We start from the raw sequence: 18,199 nt of genomic DNA on the forward strand, positions 1-18,199 counted from the left end.
CGTGTATTTTTTTCGTTAGGGACAAAAAGATGACCACTTATTAGCGGCGATGAATTAAAGCCCCAGCGCCGACTGCCCCGCTAATAATGACGTCCAGCCACTTCTCCCCGAGGAGAGGCGCGTCGGATCTTTTGAACCCACTCGGGAGGGCTTGGAGGACATAGGGCCCCTCCTCGGGTGCTTGCCGGCCACCTCTCTGGACTTTCGGGGGCCTGATTTCGTCCTTTGTCACTCGGACTATCACTCTGCCCTTTGCTCCTTCTATCCCAGGGATGCTGTGAGGATTAAGTTTATTTGAAAAACGGGCATCAACAAACGCTTAGGAAATAACTAAATGCATAAATAGTGGCTTTCCTTTTTTCAATATAGGCTGGTCCTTTCCTTTGAAAAAGAACTAGCTCTTATTAAGCGCTTACTGTGTGGCAGGTACTGGGCAAAGCATGATCTCGTTGAACTCTCCCAACACTCCTGTGAAGTAGATTCAGTTATTTTTCAATTTGCAAGTGAGGATCCCGGGCTTCAAAGAAGCAATAAATGCCTCAAGTTACACGGCTGGAAGGTGGAGCAGGGGTCAGTCGCAGGCCTACCGCTGCTGCACACTTTGCACAGTGCCTGGCACAGTGAGAGTCCAGTAAATGTTTGCTGCAGCGGCTGTTATTCCAGCTCATTGGCTGAGGGAAGGTGCTGATGGAGACTGTTTGGGGTTCCCTCTTTGGGAAGAAGCTGGGCAGCATTTCTGGAATGCCTTACTTTTCTCTGGAACAGCCTCCTTTGAGATTGTTGTTCTCTCCCTTGGACTGAGACAAATAGTAGACTCAGGACTTCTTGGAACAGCCTTTTGGCTTTGGTCAAAGGCTGCTCAGTAGCTGCTGTGTGACCTCCAGCCAGTTACTCCACCTCTCTGAGCTTCATTCTTTCCTCTTTTAGTGATGGAGGTGGAGATGGGTTTAGCTCCCAAGGTGGCCATCCCCCAAGGCGGTGATGAGGAGTTAGTGATTTCTCTTAATATCAGTTACAGTACACAGGGCCGTTCGGGTGGGGACAAAGTGGGGAAGGCAAATGAGAACTGGAAATGTGTGGGAAGCAGGACTTGTCAAGGCAGGAGGAACCTGAAGGCTCTGCTTTGCGAGTCAGAAGGATGGTGGACTCTCAGTGAACTAAGACTGGGTTAAAGGAAGGAATGTGTTTGGGATTTAGGGAAAATGGAGCTGCGAGGGCAGGACGGAGGGAAAGGGAACGCGCTCTGAGGGGCACAGGGGTGTGGGCGAGGGTGTGTGGGGTGTGGGTTTCCTTACGTTAATGGGCGTGGCAGTGTCACCTTTCCTGTCCTGAGGAACATGGCTCCTGCCTGGGAGGAGGATGGAGCCAGAACCTCCAGGAAAATGATGAGTAATGGGCACGTGAGGCCTGGTCTCAGCAGCTGGTGCCAGGCCCGGATGTGCTGCCTGCCTGCCTGTGTCCCTGGGGAGGCACTTTCCCCCTCACTCAGTGAAGGCCCCAGGGAGGGGAAAGTGCCTGTCCTTGTTCAGGATGAAGCATCTTGGAAGCCTCGCCCGATCCTTGCATGCAGGGGCTTTGTGCCAGACCTACCAGCCTGCCTCTTTTCTTCCTGCTTGCTCATCCCCAAGAGATGAGGCAGGTCTGGTGGGTCAGGAGGCAGAGGTCCTCTGGGGTGGGTGTGGTGGAAGTGTAACACCCTTTGGCTGGCAATTTGGGCACCGGCTGTGGAGCGGGCACCTCACAGGCTCCCAACAGCACAGCACAGTCATCCAGCTGCTCTCAAGAGCGCCTGTTCCCAGCATCCAGTTCTCTGAGCAGTGCAGGTTTCTTCCCCTTTTCAGTCTTTATGAAACACCTACTATGCACAAACCGTTTATTTGCACAGAGGGAAGGTTGGGAAGGGCTATGAAGGCAGACACACCTGGCTCACTTCTAGCTGTGTCACTTCCTCGCTGTGTGGCCTTGGGCAGGTGTCTTCCTGTCTAGGAGGCTCCATCCTTCCTCTGTAAGATGAGAAACAGTGGTCCTTACCTGAGAGTGTAGGTGACGCACTGGGTATCGTGCCTGGATCCTGAAGCCCCTGTTGTTGATTTAGAGTTACCTTTTCTAAAAGACTCCCTTCCTGCTCCCACCTGAAATGCGAGGAAGGGAATAATCTTAAAAATTTCTATTAAAAAAAATCAAACGTACAGAAAAGTTACAAGAATAATAGAATGAAATCCCATTCGTACCCTTCACTTAGATTCACCAATGATTATTTTTGCCCTGTTTACTCTCTCTATATTTATATGCTCATCATCATTATTGCTGATCCATTTAAAAGTAAGTTGCAGATATCGTGACCCTTTCCCCCTAAATATTTCAGTGGGAATAATCCAAGAGCAAGGACATTATAATACACAACCAGAAAACAGTTTCCATCTTTAGAAACTTTGATGTTGATATGATTCCATATCAGTCTGGTAGCGTGACCATAACAAAGTCCCACAAACTGGGTGGCTTAAACCTCAGAAATGTATTTTCTCACAGTTCTGGAGTCTGGAAGTTCAAGATCAAGGTGTCAACAGATTTGGTTTCTTCCGAGGCGTCTCTCCTTGCCTTGTAGTCGGCTGCCTTCTTGCTGTGTCCTCACATAGTCTTTCCCATCTCTGTATCCTTGTGCCTCTTTGCGTGTCTAACTTTCCTCCTCTTATAAGGGTATCAGTCAGACTGGATGAAGGTCCACCCTAAAGACCTCATTTGAACTTTATTACCTCTTTAAAGACCTTATCTCCAAATAAGATTAAATTCTGAGGTATTGGGGGGTAAGGACATTGTCAACATATAAATGTGGAGGAGGGGACACAATTCAGTCCATAACAAATTCTATTATCTAACATGTCCATATTCAGATTTGTCAATTGTCCCACTAATGCCCGTTTCCCATTGATCCACGATCCAAGTTTGTCATATCTCTTGAGTGCCTTTTATCTGAAACAGCTTCTCAGCTTGTGGTGAGAAGGAGAATCAAGTTGCTGGAAGCAGAGGTGCTGGCTGCCTCAGGACAGGAAAGCTGTGTAAGGATTTGCTCCGTTTCCTGGATTCGCTTTTCCTGGTTTTAGTTTGATGTCAAAAGTACCAGGAGGTGAGCTTGGATCTCAGAAAGTAGCACTGAGAATCACCACTGCCATGGATGAGGAAACTGAGGATTGAGTGATTTATCGAAAGACACACAGCTTGCAAGTGACAAGAGCAAGTTGCTGAACGCAGGGCTAGCTATCTTTATTACTTCCTTCTATAATTATAGTCAACTCCAGGATTAATCTGTGTGACATGCTGACATGTGGTAAGAGCACAAAAAAAGGTGGCTACCATTAGTAATTATAACATCACCAGTGGCTGCATACAGGTACCCTGGTGTTGAAATATGGCACTCTGTTCCCCATGAAGGTGGGTCCCATGCCTGGCTTGTTTTCCATCACCCCCAGTCATTGCCCCAAGGAGGAGCTCACTTAGTGTTGGTTGCGTAGCAAGATAAAGCAAAGTGAAAACTTTTGGACAGCTGAGATAAGCACTGTACAATTTTTGCAGATGCATGCACTAGTGTGTCAGGTCCTGCGTGTGGAATATTAAGCACCCACAGTTTTTTGGTACTACCACTCAACTTTTCCCTTCATATAAACTGATTTTTAACCATTAACTTAAAAAAAAAAGTTAGTAAACCTTAAACTTTCTATGTTGGGCATGCACTTACACTGTTGTGGGTAGGCAGATAAATTTATATAATTTTTCTGGAGGGAAGTTTGTTAATATATATCTGGAACTTTCTAAGCATCCATTTTGACCCAGTAATTTTTCTTTTGGTCAAAGATGTAGTCAGAGATTTATATTCCAAAATATTGCTCACTGCCTTATTTATGACAAAACACACACACAAATAACCTACGTGTCCAACGGTAGGAAAGTGGTTAAGTAAGGCATATGTAGCTCACATGGGACGTAGTATAATTCAGCCATTAGAGATGAAGTTGTTGAAAAGAAGCTTAGTGACATGATATAAGCCAAACAAATCTGTATACAAACTGTATATGTTATATTGTAGTTTAGTTTTTAAATTTGCATACTCATACATCGGAACAACTTAACCACAATGGTAACCGTATTTTTTTTTCTGTATAATAGGATTATAGGTGATTTATATGTCATTTTATGTTTGTCTCTGTTTTTCAGCTTCTACAAAGGTGTATATTAATTTTATTCAGACCAAACAAATATCTTTTTCTATTTTCAGGATAGGTAGAAGATGATGAAAAATTTTAATCCAACGTGGACGTTAATGAGGCTAAAACAAAGGTGTTAAGAGCAGGTTTGCCACACAGTGAGTCACATGGTAAAAAGACATCCACTTAGGCACGTCCTCTGTTGGTTGGGGCTTCCGGGACCACTCTGGTGCTGCTGCCCTTTCTCTGAAATGGCCCTCGCATGTCCTGTCACCCGTGTCCTGTCCACACTCTGTGGGCCTGGAGAGTTCCAGGGTGGAGCTTCTGCCACCCCCCGAGTACTCTCTGGGGTCTGGGGAAAAGCAAGGACAGTCCCAGGAGGTAACCACATACCAAAGAAGCCAGACACATCTTTTCTTTCTTTCAAAACTTTAAAAATAATTAAAAGTAACTTATTAGGTTAGATATAGTATTACGTAAGTAACACAAACCCATTGTAGAAAATGCAGACAAGCAAAAGAGAGGGAAATAAAAATCACTTGATTTCGCCCTCCCAGAGATGATCCTTTCTGTAGGCATAACCCAAAATTATTTACCACAGTGGAATTCTCCTGTGATAAGTGTTTTATAGCTTTTTGCATTTTTGAGCCATTCAGCAAATATTTACTGGGAGTCGCTGTGTTCTGAGTATGGTTTTTGTATTTGGGATAGAGATCCCTGCTGTCAGAATGCTTACATTCTTGACCAAAAAAAAAAGGCTAAATGACCAAATGATTACAGAGGCTGCCAAGAAGGGGCCAGGATGGACAGAGGGCCTTCCTTGGGAGAGACGATAGGCGGGTGGGGTAGCCAGCCAGCGCCTGCCTTCCCTGGTCAAGGCACAGTGAAGCTGAGACCTGAAGGATGAGAGAGGGACAGAGTGTGGTGAGCGGCACGGCAGGGCGCCTAATGGGGACCAGTATCTTTCCTGATGTATCTTGAGTATTTCACTTCATAATCTTCCCCCACCCCCAGCTTTTTCAAATCTTTCTAATGGTGGCATACTAAATGTATCCTTCTGCAACTTTTTTAAAGTTTTTTTTAATAAAAAATTAATTTTAGTTTTTTTTAAATGTTGGTAAATTGCATACAACATAAATTTTTCTATCTTGATCATTTTTTAAGGGTACGGCTCAGCGCATTAAGGTCGTTCACACTGTTGTGCAGCCATCACCGCCATCCATCTCCAGAGCTTTTCCATCTTCCCCAACTGAAACACTGTTACCCACCAAAAAGTAACTCCCCATCCCCTCTCCCTGGCAACCGCCATGCTACTTTCTCTATGGGTCTGACTTCCCTAGAGACCTCGTACATGGAGTCATCAAAGATTTTGTCCTGCATCTGGCTTCTTTCACTTGGCATGATGTTTTCAGTATTCATCCGTGTTGTAGCCTGTAACAGTGCTTCGTTCCTTTTTAAGGCCGAATAGTACTATTCCATTGTATGGATAGACCCCGTTTTGTCAATTCATTCATCTTTCCACGGATCCTTCGGTTGCTTCCCCCTTTGGCTACTATGAATAATGCTGCTGGGAATGTGAAGGTGCAAATACCTGTGCAAGTCCCTGCTTTCAGTTCTGTTGGGTGTACGAGTATACCCAGAAGTGGGATTGCTGGATTGTATGGAAATTCTGTTTGATTTTTGAGGAGCCTCCAGACTGTTCTCCATAGCAGCTGACCATTTTACGTTCCCACCAACAGTGCACGAGGTTCCAGTTTCTCCATGGTTTTGCCAGCATTTGCTATTTTCTGGTTTGTTTTGTTTGTTTGTTTTTGACAGTAGCCATCCTAATGGGTGTGAGATGGTACAACTTGTTTTTATTACTCAACATTTCTCTGATATTTATCTGTATTGATAATATAGGTCTCAGTCATTTAAAGTGTGGGGTTTTTCTTTTAGGGTTTTAAATTAGTTTTATTAAGGTATAATTTATATCCAATAAAATGCTCCCTTTTGAAGAGTTTTGTTCATTGGTAACTGTCTCTGTTCTTAGCTCCAGACAACCTGGAGCTAAGTTTGAGCTGCTTTCTGTCACTATAGATCAGTTGTGATTCAAAAGTCACTTAATCAACTTTATTGAGGTATAATTTATACCAGTAAATTACATGTAAAATGCATGTGCTTTAAAGATATATTTCCTGAGATTTGACAAGTACAGAGACCTGGTTAAATCCCACCCCAATTAAGATCTAGAACATTCCAGTACCACAGAAAGTTCCCTCTTGCCTCTTTGCGATGTAGCCTTACCCTCTGCCCCAGGCAACAACTGTCCCAATTTCTATCACCATAGGTTATTTTTGTCTATAGTCATGTGCTGAATGACGACATTTTGGTCAGTGATGATGGTTCTAGCCAATGATGGACCTCAGATATCACAGTGATCCCGTAAGATTATGATGGATCTGAAAAATTCCTATCGTCTAGTGAGGTCGTAGTTGTGGTAAGATTGTGACGTCATAGTGCAGTGTGTTACTCACGTGTTGTGGTAATGCTGGTGTAAACACACCTAAAGGGCTGCCAGCCATATAAAAGTAGAGCACATACAATTATGTACAGTACAGTATGCTTGATAGTGATAATAAACAACAATCTTACTGGCTTATGTATTTACTATACTTTGAATCATTTTAGGGTGTATTCTTTCTACTTGTAAAAAAAAAAAGTTTGCTGTAAATCAGTGGCATGTTATGCCAGCAACCTCATACATCTTGTGTGTATTGTGTCCCCTGATTGCATCATTTTCTCTTGTGCTTGATTTAACCTCGTGTTGTTTTGTGCATGTTATACAGGCTTGTAGCCTGGGAGCAATAGGCTGTATCATACAGCCTCGATGACGGTGTAGGCTGCACCACCTAGGTTTGTGTAAGTTCACGCTAACGTTCCCACGACACAATTGCCTGATGTCTCATTTCTCAGGGTGGAACCCTGTTGTTCAGTGGTGTATAACTATGTTTTGAAATTTCATATAAATAGAATCCTATAGTGTGTACTCTTTTGTGTCTGACTTCTTTTGCTCAGTTTAATGTTTCTGGAATTATACGACTTGAAACGGAGTTGATAACAACGAGAACAGAAGGCAGCTTACTGAGAGCCCTCTGGTGCAAATGAAAGAAGGAGGGAAAAAGGGAGCATGTGGCCAAGACGAAGGAGATGGAGATGGAGCAGGTATCTGAGATGAACTTGAAAACTGAAGGACTTGGCAGCTGACTCCAACGGTGCCACGAGCAAATGGAAATGAATTGGAAGCACGATCCAAAGAATTAAGAGGAAAAATGTCATCAGTTTCAAGATGAGAAAGCAAACTGGAAAGCAATGTATTTTAGAACAACCAAATTCTTCGAGAACCTTGGAAAAGAAGAAAGGGAAAACCTTTTAAACCTTCTATTGACCATCAGTTATTGGGTCTTCAGAAAAGTCATGATGTATTTTGTCTATGTTTTTCAAAGGTCATTTATTTATATAAAGAACAAAGATCAATCAAGGATATATTGCCTGTTTTGTTCCATAACCTTTTGCCATCTTTCAGTGAGCTTCATAATTCCTTTCATAGAAGGACCTATCTTTATTTGTGAAAAACTGAACAAGGTGCTGATTTACAGCCTTATCTGAATTGAACATTAATACCACGCAAGGAGTTTTGGAGAGAAATAAGTGGAAGTCTGACAGCGCAAGGTCAGGCAAGAATGGCGGGTGTGGCAACACATCCCATCCAAGCTCCAATAATTTTTGACAGGTGATCAAGCTTGTGTGTGGTCTCGCATTGTTGCGATGGAACACAACTCCTTTACAATTAAGCTCTGGACGTTTCTGGATGATGGATTCATTCAAACTGTCCAGTTGCTGACAGTACACATTCAAATTGATTGTTTGGTTCCTTGGTAGGAGCTTGAAAAACACGACACCTTAAAAATCCCACCACACTGAGAGCATAACCTTCCTCTGATGAATGTCTTCTTTCAATGTCATTTGAGGTTAATCATCACGTCGGGACCAAGACCGTTTGGGCACCACATTGTTGTAAACAATCCACTTCTCATCACCAGTTATCGGTCGCTTCAAAAAAGGATCGTTTTCCTCACGTTTAATGAGCATATTGCAGATGTTTATACGCGCCGTCAAATGAACTTCTTTGTATTTATGCGGAACCCAAATATCGAGCTTGCTTACGTATCCTAGCTTCTTCAGATGGTTATGAACACTTCACTGTTTCTGCAATCTCTCGTGTTGTGTAATGTGGGTTTGACTTGATCAATGCCTTTATTTTGTCGTCATCAACCTTGGTAGGCCTCCCTGACTGAGGAGCGTCGTTGAGATCAGAATCACCAGCGCAGAATTTCGTGAACCATTGTTGGCACTGATGTTCTTGTAGAGCATTGTCACCATAAACTTTATGCAACTTTCACAAGCTTGATGCACTTTCTTCCCTTTATGGGAGTAAAACAGTAAAATATGGCAAAAATGCACTCTTTGATCTTCCATCTTCAACTTGTCAACCTAATTGCTCAATTTTTTTTTTAGAATGACGCTAGAACTGTCAGCTGTGAAATGACATAGCAATAACATAGATGCGAATGACTCTGGTACTTCCAAATATGAACTAGTGCCATCTGTTGCAAACGTGCGTCATGACTTTTCCGAAGACCCAATACATAAAGTCTGTGATCCATTTCTAATGAATTTTTGTGTATGATACGAGATGAGGGTTAAAGTTCATTTTTTTTGCCATATGGATATCATTGTTGAAAAGACTGTGTTTTGCCCATTGAATTATATCAGTACTTTTGTTGGAAATCAACTGACCACAGGTCTAATTCTAGACTCTCTTCTGTTTTTTTTGAGCCATATGTCTGTGTTTGAGCCCATGCCACACTAACTTGATTGCTGTAGCTTTTTAGAGAGCCTTAAGTAATATGGTGTAAGTCTTCCAACTTTGTTCATTTTGAAAATTGTTTTGGCTATTTTAGGTCTTTTAATTTCCATATAAAATTTTCTTTTATTTATTTATTAAGATTTTATTGGGGACTTGGGGGAGGGGAACAGACAGTTGCTGTCCTTTTGTTCTTCAGTCTAGTTGTGGAGGATGTTGCTTCACTGGCCCGTGTTGGCATTATCAATGTGCTCTTCCTGGGTGAGGCAGTCGCTCACCAGCCATTGGACGGCTGCTCACAGTGGCTCACGGCAGCTCATGCTGGCTGCCAGCCACTCACAGTAACTCATGGCAGCCCACTGCAGCAGGGGCTGCAGCCTATGCTGTTGAGACTCACAGCAGCCCAGCTCCAGGTTGAGCTGTTGTTCACCATCTTAGCTGTAGAGGGTGCAGCGTCACTGGACCTCATGTACGATCCGAACCGGGGCCCTGCTGCTCAGAGCTGACGTCCCAAGCCAACTCTTAACCAACGCGCCACTCGGCAGGCCTTCCATATAAATTTTAGAAGCAGCTTGACAGTTTCTACAAAAAAGTCTGCTGGGATGCTGATTGAGATTGCACTGACTCTAAAGATCAATTTGGGGAGAATGGACATCTCAACAATTTTGAGTGTGCTAATCCATGAACATAGTATATCTCTCTGTTTATTTAGATCTAATTTAACTTCATGGATAGGAAGAGTCACTGTTCATCGTTTTTAATGGCTGTGTAGTGTAGCAGTGTGTGACTGTCATTATCCAGTTGCCTATTGTCGTTCACTTAGATTGCATCCAGTTTCCCTCCATTATAAACAGTGCTACAGTGCACACACCCTTGATTACTTACTTAGAAAAAAATCTGTAGCCAAGTTAACCTTCTTGACTATTCTTTGCTATTTGCCTAATTTAAGCTGGCAGTGATTTGTGTGCAGTGGGATGTGGAAGGCCAGTGGTCTGGGCTTTTTTTGGAGCACAGAGATTTAGAACAGAGGTCAGCAAACTGGCAGTAGGCCAAGGGGATTTTGTAGGGCCCTTGAGCTAAGATTTAAAACATATGTATATCTTTGTACAGTATATATAAAGTTTGCCGACCTCTGATGTAAAGCAAGGCTGTGTAGCAGACAGATCTGATCAGGTCCCCAGCCACGACTCACTAGCTGAGGACTGACCCTGGCCATGTTTCTTAGTTACTTAGGCTCCAGTTCTGTTTCTTCATCTGTAAAACAGTGAGAGTACATATAGGGTTGTTAGCCACTGGGCTTTTTATTTTTTTATTGTGTTTTTTTCTATCTGAAGTTGCAGGAATTTAAGTAGCCTGATTGCCCGTGTGAATTGAGAGTGGGCCTATCACTGTCATCCTTGTCCTGGGCACTGTGCGTGGCACTGGGCATCAGGCTTACAGCCTGGCTTCGCCGTGTAGCTGGGGAGACAGGGCACATTCCAAAGACACTAAACACGCATACACTGCAGCTCAAAATAGCGTGGGACTAGCAGCCATCCAATGCACTTGACCTCAGTGCAAACGATGAAAAAACTAAAAATCTGGCCTCAAGTGAGGAGGCTTGGAATTTAGAACCTTCAACCCTGTCATTGTCATGTGACCATTTTAAATGTTAGCCTCTAACTGCCTCTCCCTCTTTGAACTGCCCACATCTGGGAGACTGTGGCCCACTGAGGAAGGCGGGGAACGAGCGACATGTGGATGACCCCGGTTGTGCCTGTAGCTCGGGGTTGCTGAGCACTTGGGGGTCGGGGTTCTGAGCAGCACAAAGGCCCTTGGGAGGTTCAAAGGATGATCTGAGGGCCCCAGTGGCATGTGCGGAAGGGGCTGAGCCTTCTCTTGAGAGGGACTGTGGCAGCCACAGGGAGCGGTAGTTGGAGGCCCTGTGGCCCTCTCCTACAGACCCTCGGAGGCCTCCGCTCTCAGAGACCACAAAGGTAATGCCCAGCAGCGACTAGTGCAGGGTCGGTGTTAAGAGTGCTTTTTTTTTTTTTTAAGATTTTATTGGGGAAGGAAAACAGTGTGTTTTTCCAGGACCCATCAGCTCCAAGTCAAGTTGTTGTCTTTCAATCTATTGGGGTGTCGGAAAAGTCATGACGTATTTTGTCTATGTTTTTCAAAGGTCATATATATATATAAAGAACAAAAATCAATAATATGTTGCCTGTTTTGTTCAATATCCTTTTGCCATCTTTCAGTGAGCTTCATAATTCCTCGTTCATAGAAGGACCTGTCTTTATCGGTGAAAAAATGAACAAGGTGCTGATTTACAGCCTCATCTGAATTGAACGTTATACCACACAAGAAGTTTTGAAGAGAGCGAAACAAGTGGAAGTCTGACGGCGCAAGGTCAGGCGAGTATGGTGGGTGTGGCAACACACCCCATCCAAGCGCCAATAATTTTTGACGGGTAATCAAACGTGTGTGTGGTTTCACGTTGTCGTGGTGAAACACAACTCCTTTACAATTATCAAACTCTGGACGTTTCTGGATGATGGATTCATTCAAACTGTCCAATGGCCAACAGTACACATTCGAATTGATTGTTTGGTTCCTTGGTAGGAGCTCGAAAAACATGACACCTTAAAAATCCCACCACACTGAGAGCATAACGTTCCTCTGATGAATGTCTGCTTTCTATGTCATTTAAGGCAAGTTATCACATCGGGACCAAGACCATTTGCACACCACATTGTTGTAAACAATCCATTTCTGGTCACCAGTTATCAGTCGCTTCAAAAAGAGCATTTTCGGGCCGGCCGAGTGGCTCAGTTGGTGAAGAGCTCGCTCAAGAGTTTGAGCTCTGAGCAACAGCAGTTCGATTCCCAGCCCGAGCTGAGCAGCCGCTGAGCTGCCAACGGGTAGCAGGATGGCTCAGCTTAACAAATAAACAAACAAACAAACAAACAAACAAAAAAGAGCATTTTCCTCATGTTTAATGAGCATATTACAGATGTTTATACATGCCATCAAATGAACTTCTTTGAGTTCATGCGGAACCCAAATATCAAGCTTGCTTACGTATCCCACCTTCTTCAGGTGGTTGTGAATGCTTGAATGATGGATGTTCAATGTTTCTGCAAATTCTCGTGTCATGTAACGTGGGTTTGACTCGATCAATGCCTTTATTTTGTTGTCATCAACCTCAGTGGGCCTCCCTGACTGAGGAGCGTCGTTGAGATCAGAATCACCAGCACGGAATTTTGTGAACCATCGTTGGCACTGACGTTCTTGTAGAACATTGTCACCGTAAACTTTATGCAACTTTTCACAAGCTTGATGTGCGTTCTTCCCTTTATGGAAGTAAAACAGTAAAATATGGCAAAAATGCAGTTTGGTCTTCCATCTTCAACTTGTTGTAAAATCTCCAATCAACCAAATCGCTCAATTGTTTTTTAGAATGAAGCTAGAACTGTCAGCTGTCAAATGACATAGGAATAACATAGATGCAAATGACTCTAGTACTTCCAAAAATGAACTAGTGCCATCTGTTGCAAACGTGCATCATGACTTTTCCGACAACCCAATAGTTGTGGAGGATGCAGCTCAGCTCCAAGCCTGGTCCGTTGCGGTGGGGGGAGTGGGGGTAAGACGCAGCCCACCATCCCATGCAGGAATCGAACCGGCAACCTTGTTGTTAAGAGCACATGCTCTGACTGAGCCACTTGGCCGCCCCAAGAGTGATTTTTAAACAACGGAACTACATGAAGTGCACTGGTCTGTTCCCCCAGGTTCCCTGCCAGAGGCCTGCACGCACTCCTGCCCGCCGTGGCCCACCCTGCCCGCTGCCTCGGAGAATGCAGATGTTGGTTGCTTCCTGGGGGTGTCGCTGTCCACAGAGGTAGGCCCACAGCCTCTCCCACGCAGGTTAGCCCTTAGGCCCTGACTTAGGAAGTATGGGTTTTTCTTTTTAGGTGAAATAATAGAATCGTGGTTATGCTTTTTTTTTTCTCTTTTGAAATCCTTTTAGAAAAATTTACACAGATGAAATGATGTGATACCTGGGACTTGCTGCAGAGAAATGGAAGTGGGAGGTTGAGGTGAAGCCGGGGTGGCCATGAATTGCGAATTGTGGAAGCTAGGTGATGGGTACGTGGGAATGCATCACACAGTTCAGTTGACTTTGGCATTGTTTACATTTCCCGTGAGCGGGGACTTGGGTTTCAGCTTTAGCTCTAGCTCTTCTGAGGCCTGAGACAGGAAGGAACCCCTTACCTACACCGTAAAACGGGGCTAATCACAGTTGCCCCCAAGTCACTGGGGAAGTTTTCTATTAAATTATGCATGGAAAGCACTTCGTCAGGTGCTTAGTATCTAATCCGCACCAGTAACGCCTGTTCTGGCTGGGAGTCTGGGCCTCCCAATGCCAGGCTGGCCATTTGGGGCGGAGAGGTGGCTCGCAGGAGGGGCCTGGGGTCCACCCGCTCCAATGCACACACAGCCCCTTCTTTTCATTAAGCCACTCTGGGCTCCAGTTACGTCTTTGGTTGGTTTGGACAGTTTGGGGCAACATTTTAGAACTAGAGAATCAGCAGTCAAATTCCTGGGTGTGATTTCTACTAAAATATTGGGTGGCGGAAGCATTTATTCAGTTATTTGTTTTTAAACATTTTCTTTTGAAATAATTCTAGTTCACAGGAAGTTGCCAAAAGAGTCCCGGGAGGTCCCAGGTACCCCTTACCGAGTTCCCCGCTGTGGCGCGCCTTTGGTCTGTCCTTCTGTAGTAGAGCATCACAGCCACACAGGGGCAATGGTACCACCCACAGAGCTTATTCAGACCTCACCAGGCCCACACACCCGCTGTGAGCCCTCTGAGCACCCCACTGGGGTTGGTGTCTCCTTCCTCCTCAGGTCCTAGCCAAGCAGAGCGAGGCTGAGGGAAGTTACGCAGCTGCCTCCTCACCCTGCTCGGAACCGCCCACCGAGACCCGGGGCATGCCCTTCACCCCTCACCTCCCTGCCTCCTGTTGGCCATCGCCAACCTAGGACTCCTTGTGTCTCCCTGTAGGTGAGCCTGGGCCAGGATGGGGGACTCCAGGGACCTTTGCCCCCACCTTGACTCTATAGGCGAGGTGACCAAAGACGACTTGCTGCTCAAATCTAAGGTAAAGGGTCAGACTTCATGGGGCAGTGGCCCACACTCCAGGCCTCTGCGTTGGTGGGGTGCCAACGTTTCTGCAGCGGCGGAAGCGCTGGCTCCCGACAGCCTTTGCTTATCCTTTTGTGCAAATGGAAGAGCTGGCGTCTATTTGGGAGCTGTGCCCTGAGAGCCATCGATTATCATTTAGACCAGGCCATCTGGGAGCCGCTGCTGCTCTGTCATTAGCTGTTGGGCCGGGGCGCAAAGACTTTCCAAGACAGGGAAGGCATCAGGCTTGGAGACTCCGAGGGCGTCTTTATACCCACCTGGCCTGAGGAGCCCTCTGGGAGCCCCGAGGCAAGAAAGGGGGCCTCTCTGAGTAGGGAGGGTGTGTCATCGTCTTTCTTTGTTAAATTAAAATTTTTTGAATAGGTAACACTTTCCCATGGTTCAAAAATGAAAGACTATAAGAATATCAATGTCAAGGGCCGGCCGAGTGGCTCAGTTGGTTAAGAGCTCGCTCAAGGGTTTGAGCTCTAAGCAACAGCGGTTCGAGTCCAGCCCGAGCTGAGCAGCCGCTGAGCTGCCAACAGGTGGCAGGATGGCTCAGCTAAAAAAAAAAAAAAGAATATCAGTGTCAAAAAGTCTCCCTCCTGCCCCTGCTCTTCCTCCCAGCCCCACCCTCAGGTAACCAGTTACATTAGTATTTTTTGTATCTTTTCAAAGTTTCTTTATGCAGATATATGCAAATATGCTTGTTTTCCCTTTTCCCCTTTATTACATAAAGATAGCATCCTGGAGACACTTTGGTGACCTGTGTTATTCACATGACAATATAAGTGGGAGCCCTTTAGACATTGGTCCGTAGGGACAGCTTTCTCGTTGTTTGTCTTGAGGTTGTGTCTTATTTCATCATGCGGACTCCAGAACTGACCCTCTGTGGGTAGAGACCTGGGCTCTTTGCCACCTCCTGACAAAACAAACGATGTTGCGATGAATGGCCTCGTAGAAATGTCATTGTCACATGGGCAGAGCCCTGTCCAGGATACATGCCCAGAAGTGGGGTCATTGTGTGAGATTCCTACTGTCTGTTCTTCCTTCCAGGCACCTAATGCCCGGCCTGCAGCCTCCCTGCACCACCGGCAGGTCCTGGGTGGCCTTGGCCTGAGCTGGTGTAGACTGGGCCTGTATGAGGGATCAGTCCTTTCAAGTACCTGTGGCTTCTTTTAATGTAGTTGCACTTCTTTGTGTGGCCTGGAGGGGGAGCAGAGGAAGGCCCTGGCACATTTGCATGTCTAATGTGGGGTTTCTTTCTGCGTCTGCACAGAGGAATAACTGAGACAGACAAGAGGATTTTCCCTCCAGAGGAGGTGGGAATAGGGGAACCTGAGACATGGGAATATGTGTCTGGGAGGTGGCAGCCTCTTGGAAGGGTTAGTGCTTCTGCAGTGGAAACCAGGAACGTTGGCGCGGTCTCAGGCCTGCTTTTCCGAGATCGTGTTTTCAGCACTCCTCTAAGCATCCAGAAATCTACAAAATGAAGCCAACATTGTTTTAAAATAACCAGAAGGGCCACGCATGTGGACAGGTAGCTCACAAGGAAGAAAAGTAAGCTATCTCATTTAGGTCACTGTATTTTAGAGTCTCTTTGTTACCACAACTTAAATTGTGCCCGAAATAGTTATTTTGTAGAACCGATAGGGTAGCTTTGCCATTCTCAACACATGGCTTCCATCTCCAAGTCCAAAGTGGTTGCTTCAGTTCCTGCCATCACATCCACATTCCAGGCACTGGAAAGAAGAGAAAGAGGAAGCGTAGTGCACAGCTCAGAAGTGGCACATGTCGCTTTCACTGTGGTCCCACTGAGTAGAACTGAGCTCCGTGGTCACAGTGGGGGCCGAGGAACGGTCTCCAGCTGGCTGGCCAAGTAAGTGCTCAGCCAAAATTCATGTGTTCTGCTGTTGAAGCAAGAAGGCGAGATGTCAGTAGACGAGAAGCAGACTCTGTCACCCAGACCCCCAGTAATCTGGGTGTTTTCTGCGGTCAACAAATGTATTGATCTCCTAATTTGTACCAGGCCCTGTCAAGTCACAGGAGTAGATAAAACCGACCACTCCTTTCATAGAGCCCAGAGTCAGGTGCTTCATTAGCGCAGTAGGTAGCGCATCAGTCTCAAAGAGCCCAGAGTCTAGATGGGGAGAGAGCCTTAAATAAATAGTGCCACAAAGGAAGGGTAGAAGGTGTGATGAGAGAGCATGTTGAGGGGTGTAAGTTTCAAATGGTTTTATTGAAAATGTTTTTGCAGGCACATAAAACAAAATTCAAACAATGAAATGTACAGTGTCCCTGGGGGAACTGAATTTAGACGGGTGGGCTGGTGAGGGCCTTTCTGAGGCAAACAAAGCCTTAAGCCGAGGCATTCAGGGTGCACGTGTGTCAGCGGAGGCAGGTGTGTGGCCCCTCCAGGCTGGAGCAGCCGGGGCTCCGCGTGCGCCCCCCACGGGCTGCTCTCACGTGGCTCTTGCTCTCTCACCTCCCCACACAGGGAACCTGTCAGTCGTGTGGTGTTACTGGACCGAACCTGTGGGCCTGTCTCCAGGTAAGGGACCCTGGCAGCTGCTGGGGGCGTGGCGTGCGGGGTAGACTCTGCATTGGGACCATCCGTCCCCTCTGGGCACTGCCAGCCGGGGGACAGGGATGCCTCAGGCGAGGTTCCCAAGCCAGAAGGGTTCCAGATCCAGCGAGTTCCTGGGCTGGCTGCCTTGGCAGCCACTGAACATGACAAGAGTGAAAAGCAGGGCGGAGAAGGCGGGACTAGATGGTCCCACCTGCAGAGCAGGAGCGTTCTCGACACGCATGTGTGTGTGAGCCTGGCGGCAGGCCCGTGGCTCTGAGCCCTGGCGCGGTTAGGAGCTGCCTGGGCGTCGTTTCCCACCTGGGAAGGAGGCGCCACAGCACTGACGACAGGCCCGCCTCTTGGGTTGGGGTAGAATTTGACGAATGCCTGTGTGGGCTTCCCAGGGTGTGTGGCCCCTAGACAGTATCCAGGAAAATCTGATCGTGTTTTCATAGTTATTGTTTATTTAAAAGAGTAGCAGATATGTCAACACATGGCAGTTGTCAGTGGGTGGTGGAATTATGGGTGATTTCCATTTTTTTCTCTGCAATTTGGTAGTGTTTTCCAAATTTTCTACAAGTACCGTTATGTATTTATTGCATTTTATAATCATACTAAAAAGATTGTTGCTGAAAATTTCTTTTAAAATAAACATAAATAGAAGCAAAAAGGACAGCCTGAGGGGGTGAAGACATCACCATTCAAGTCTGTCTTTGCAGAAGACACAGGGGCCCCCCAGGGGACTCTGGCCTCATCCTTTTGGGCCTAACGCTCAGTATAAAGGAGATTGCAAGACACTGTCAGGGCCCCCAGGGGGACAGCAAGAAGTGTGGGGCGTGGTCCCACAATTCCCAGAGAGACAGATACAGGCACCTCATGCAGAAAATGACGGTCCTCTGCGACTCTGAAGGCCCTCCCCAGCCCGTGCAGAGCTGGTCCCCGGGAAGGGGCTCCAGTGCTCCATCCAGTGAAGAGGCAGGCGGGTTGCTGGGGTAGAGCTCCCAGCGGAGACACATCTGAGCTGGGCCTGGGCGGATGGGTAGGTTTGGGATAGGGGAGTTCCAGGCTAAAGGCAGGGTCCCCAGGGCCACGCGGCCCCTGTGGGGCACTGGTCAGCATCACGCCCCACTGCCTGTGCCCATTCAGCTTCTCCTAGTTGAAAATGGCTGTGAGACCCAGGCTCACCCACCAAAATATGGGTCCTAGTAACTGACCCAGCAGGAAGCTGGTGAAAAAGGGGCCCGTGGAGGCGGGGAGGGTCTGGGCCAAGCAGCTAGGCCTCGGCTTTGCCCAGGTCTAGCTGTGGCCCTACCTGGTCTTTTCACAGGAGAGCAGTAACCCAGGGCAGGGGCAGCTTT

At 46.3% G+C, this 18,199-nt stretch overlaps 1 protein-coding gene across 8 annotated transcripts in view; it reads left to right on the top strand.

Annotated features, from left to right (window-relative positions):
- USP20 (ubiquitin specific peptidase 20) overlaps nucleotides 1–18,199 on the top strand; it is a 38,534-nt gene that overhangs the window by 456 nt on the left and 19,879 nt on the right. For 4 of the 8 annotated variants that reach the window (XR_002123524.1, XM_019638208.1, XM_019638161.1 and 1 more), the window contains exons 2-5: nucleotides 12,876–12,985; nucleotides 13,115–13,233; nucleotides 14,153–14,249; nucleotides 16,770–16,823. Coding sequence is in view for 7 of the 8 variants with exons in the window: in XM_019638208.1 (XP_019493753.1) it covers nucleotides 14,169–14,249; nucleotides 16,770–16,823 (135 nt within the window). In the remaining variant the exon portion in view is untranslated. Of the gene's footprint in view, nucleotides 1–11,451; nucleotides 11,494–12,708; nucleotides 12,731–12,875; nucleotides 13,012–13,114; nucleotides 13,234–14,152; nucleotides 14,250–16,769; nucleotides 16,824–18,199 lie in introns of those variants that run through there. The other 4 variants (XM_019638180.1, XM_019638199.1, XM_019638188.1 and 1 more) reach the window with 4 other exon arrangements.

This window comes from Hipposideros armiger, unplaced genomic scaffold (genome assembly GCF_001890085.2).
Source record: "Hipposideros armiger isolate ML-2016 unplaced genomic scaffold, ASM189008v1 scaffold_3, whole genome shotgun sequence".
Lineage (NCBI taxonomy): Eukaryota > Metazoa > Chordata > Mammalia > Chiroptera > Hipposideridae > Hipposideros > Hipposideros armiger.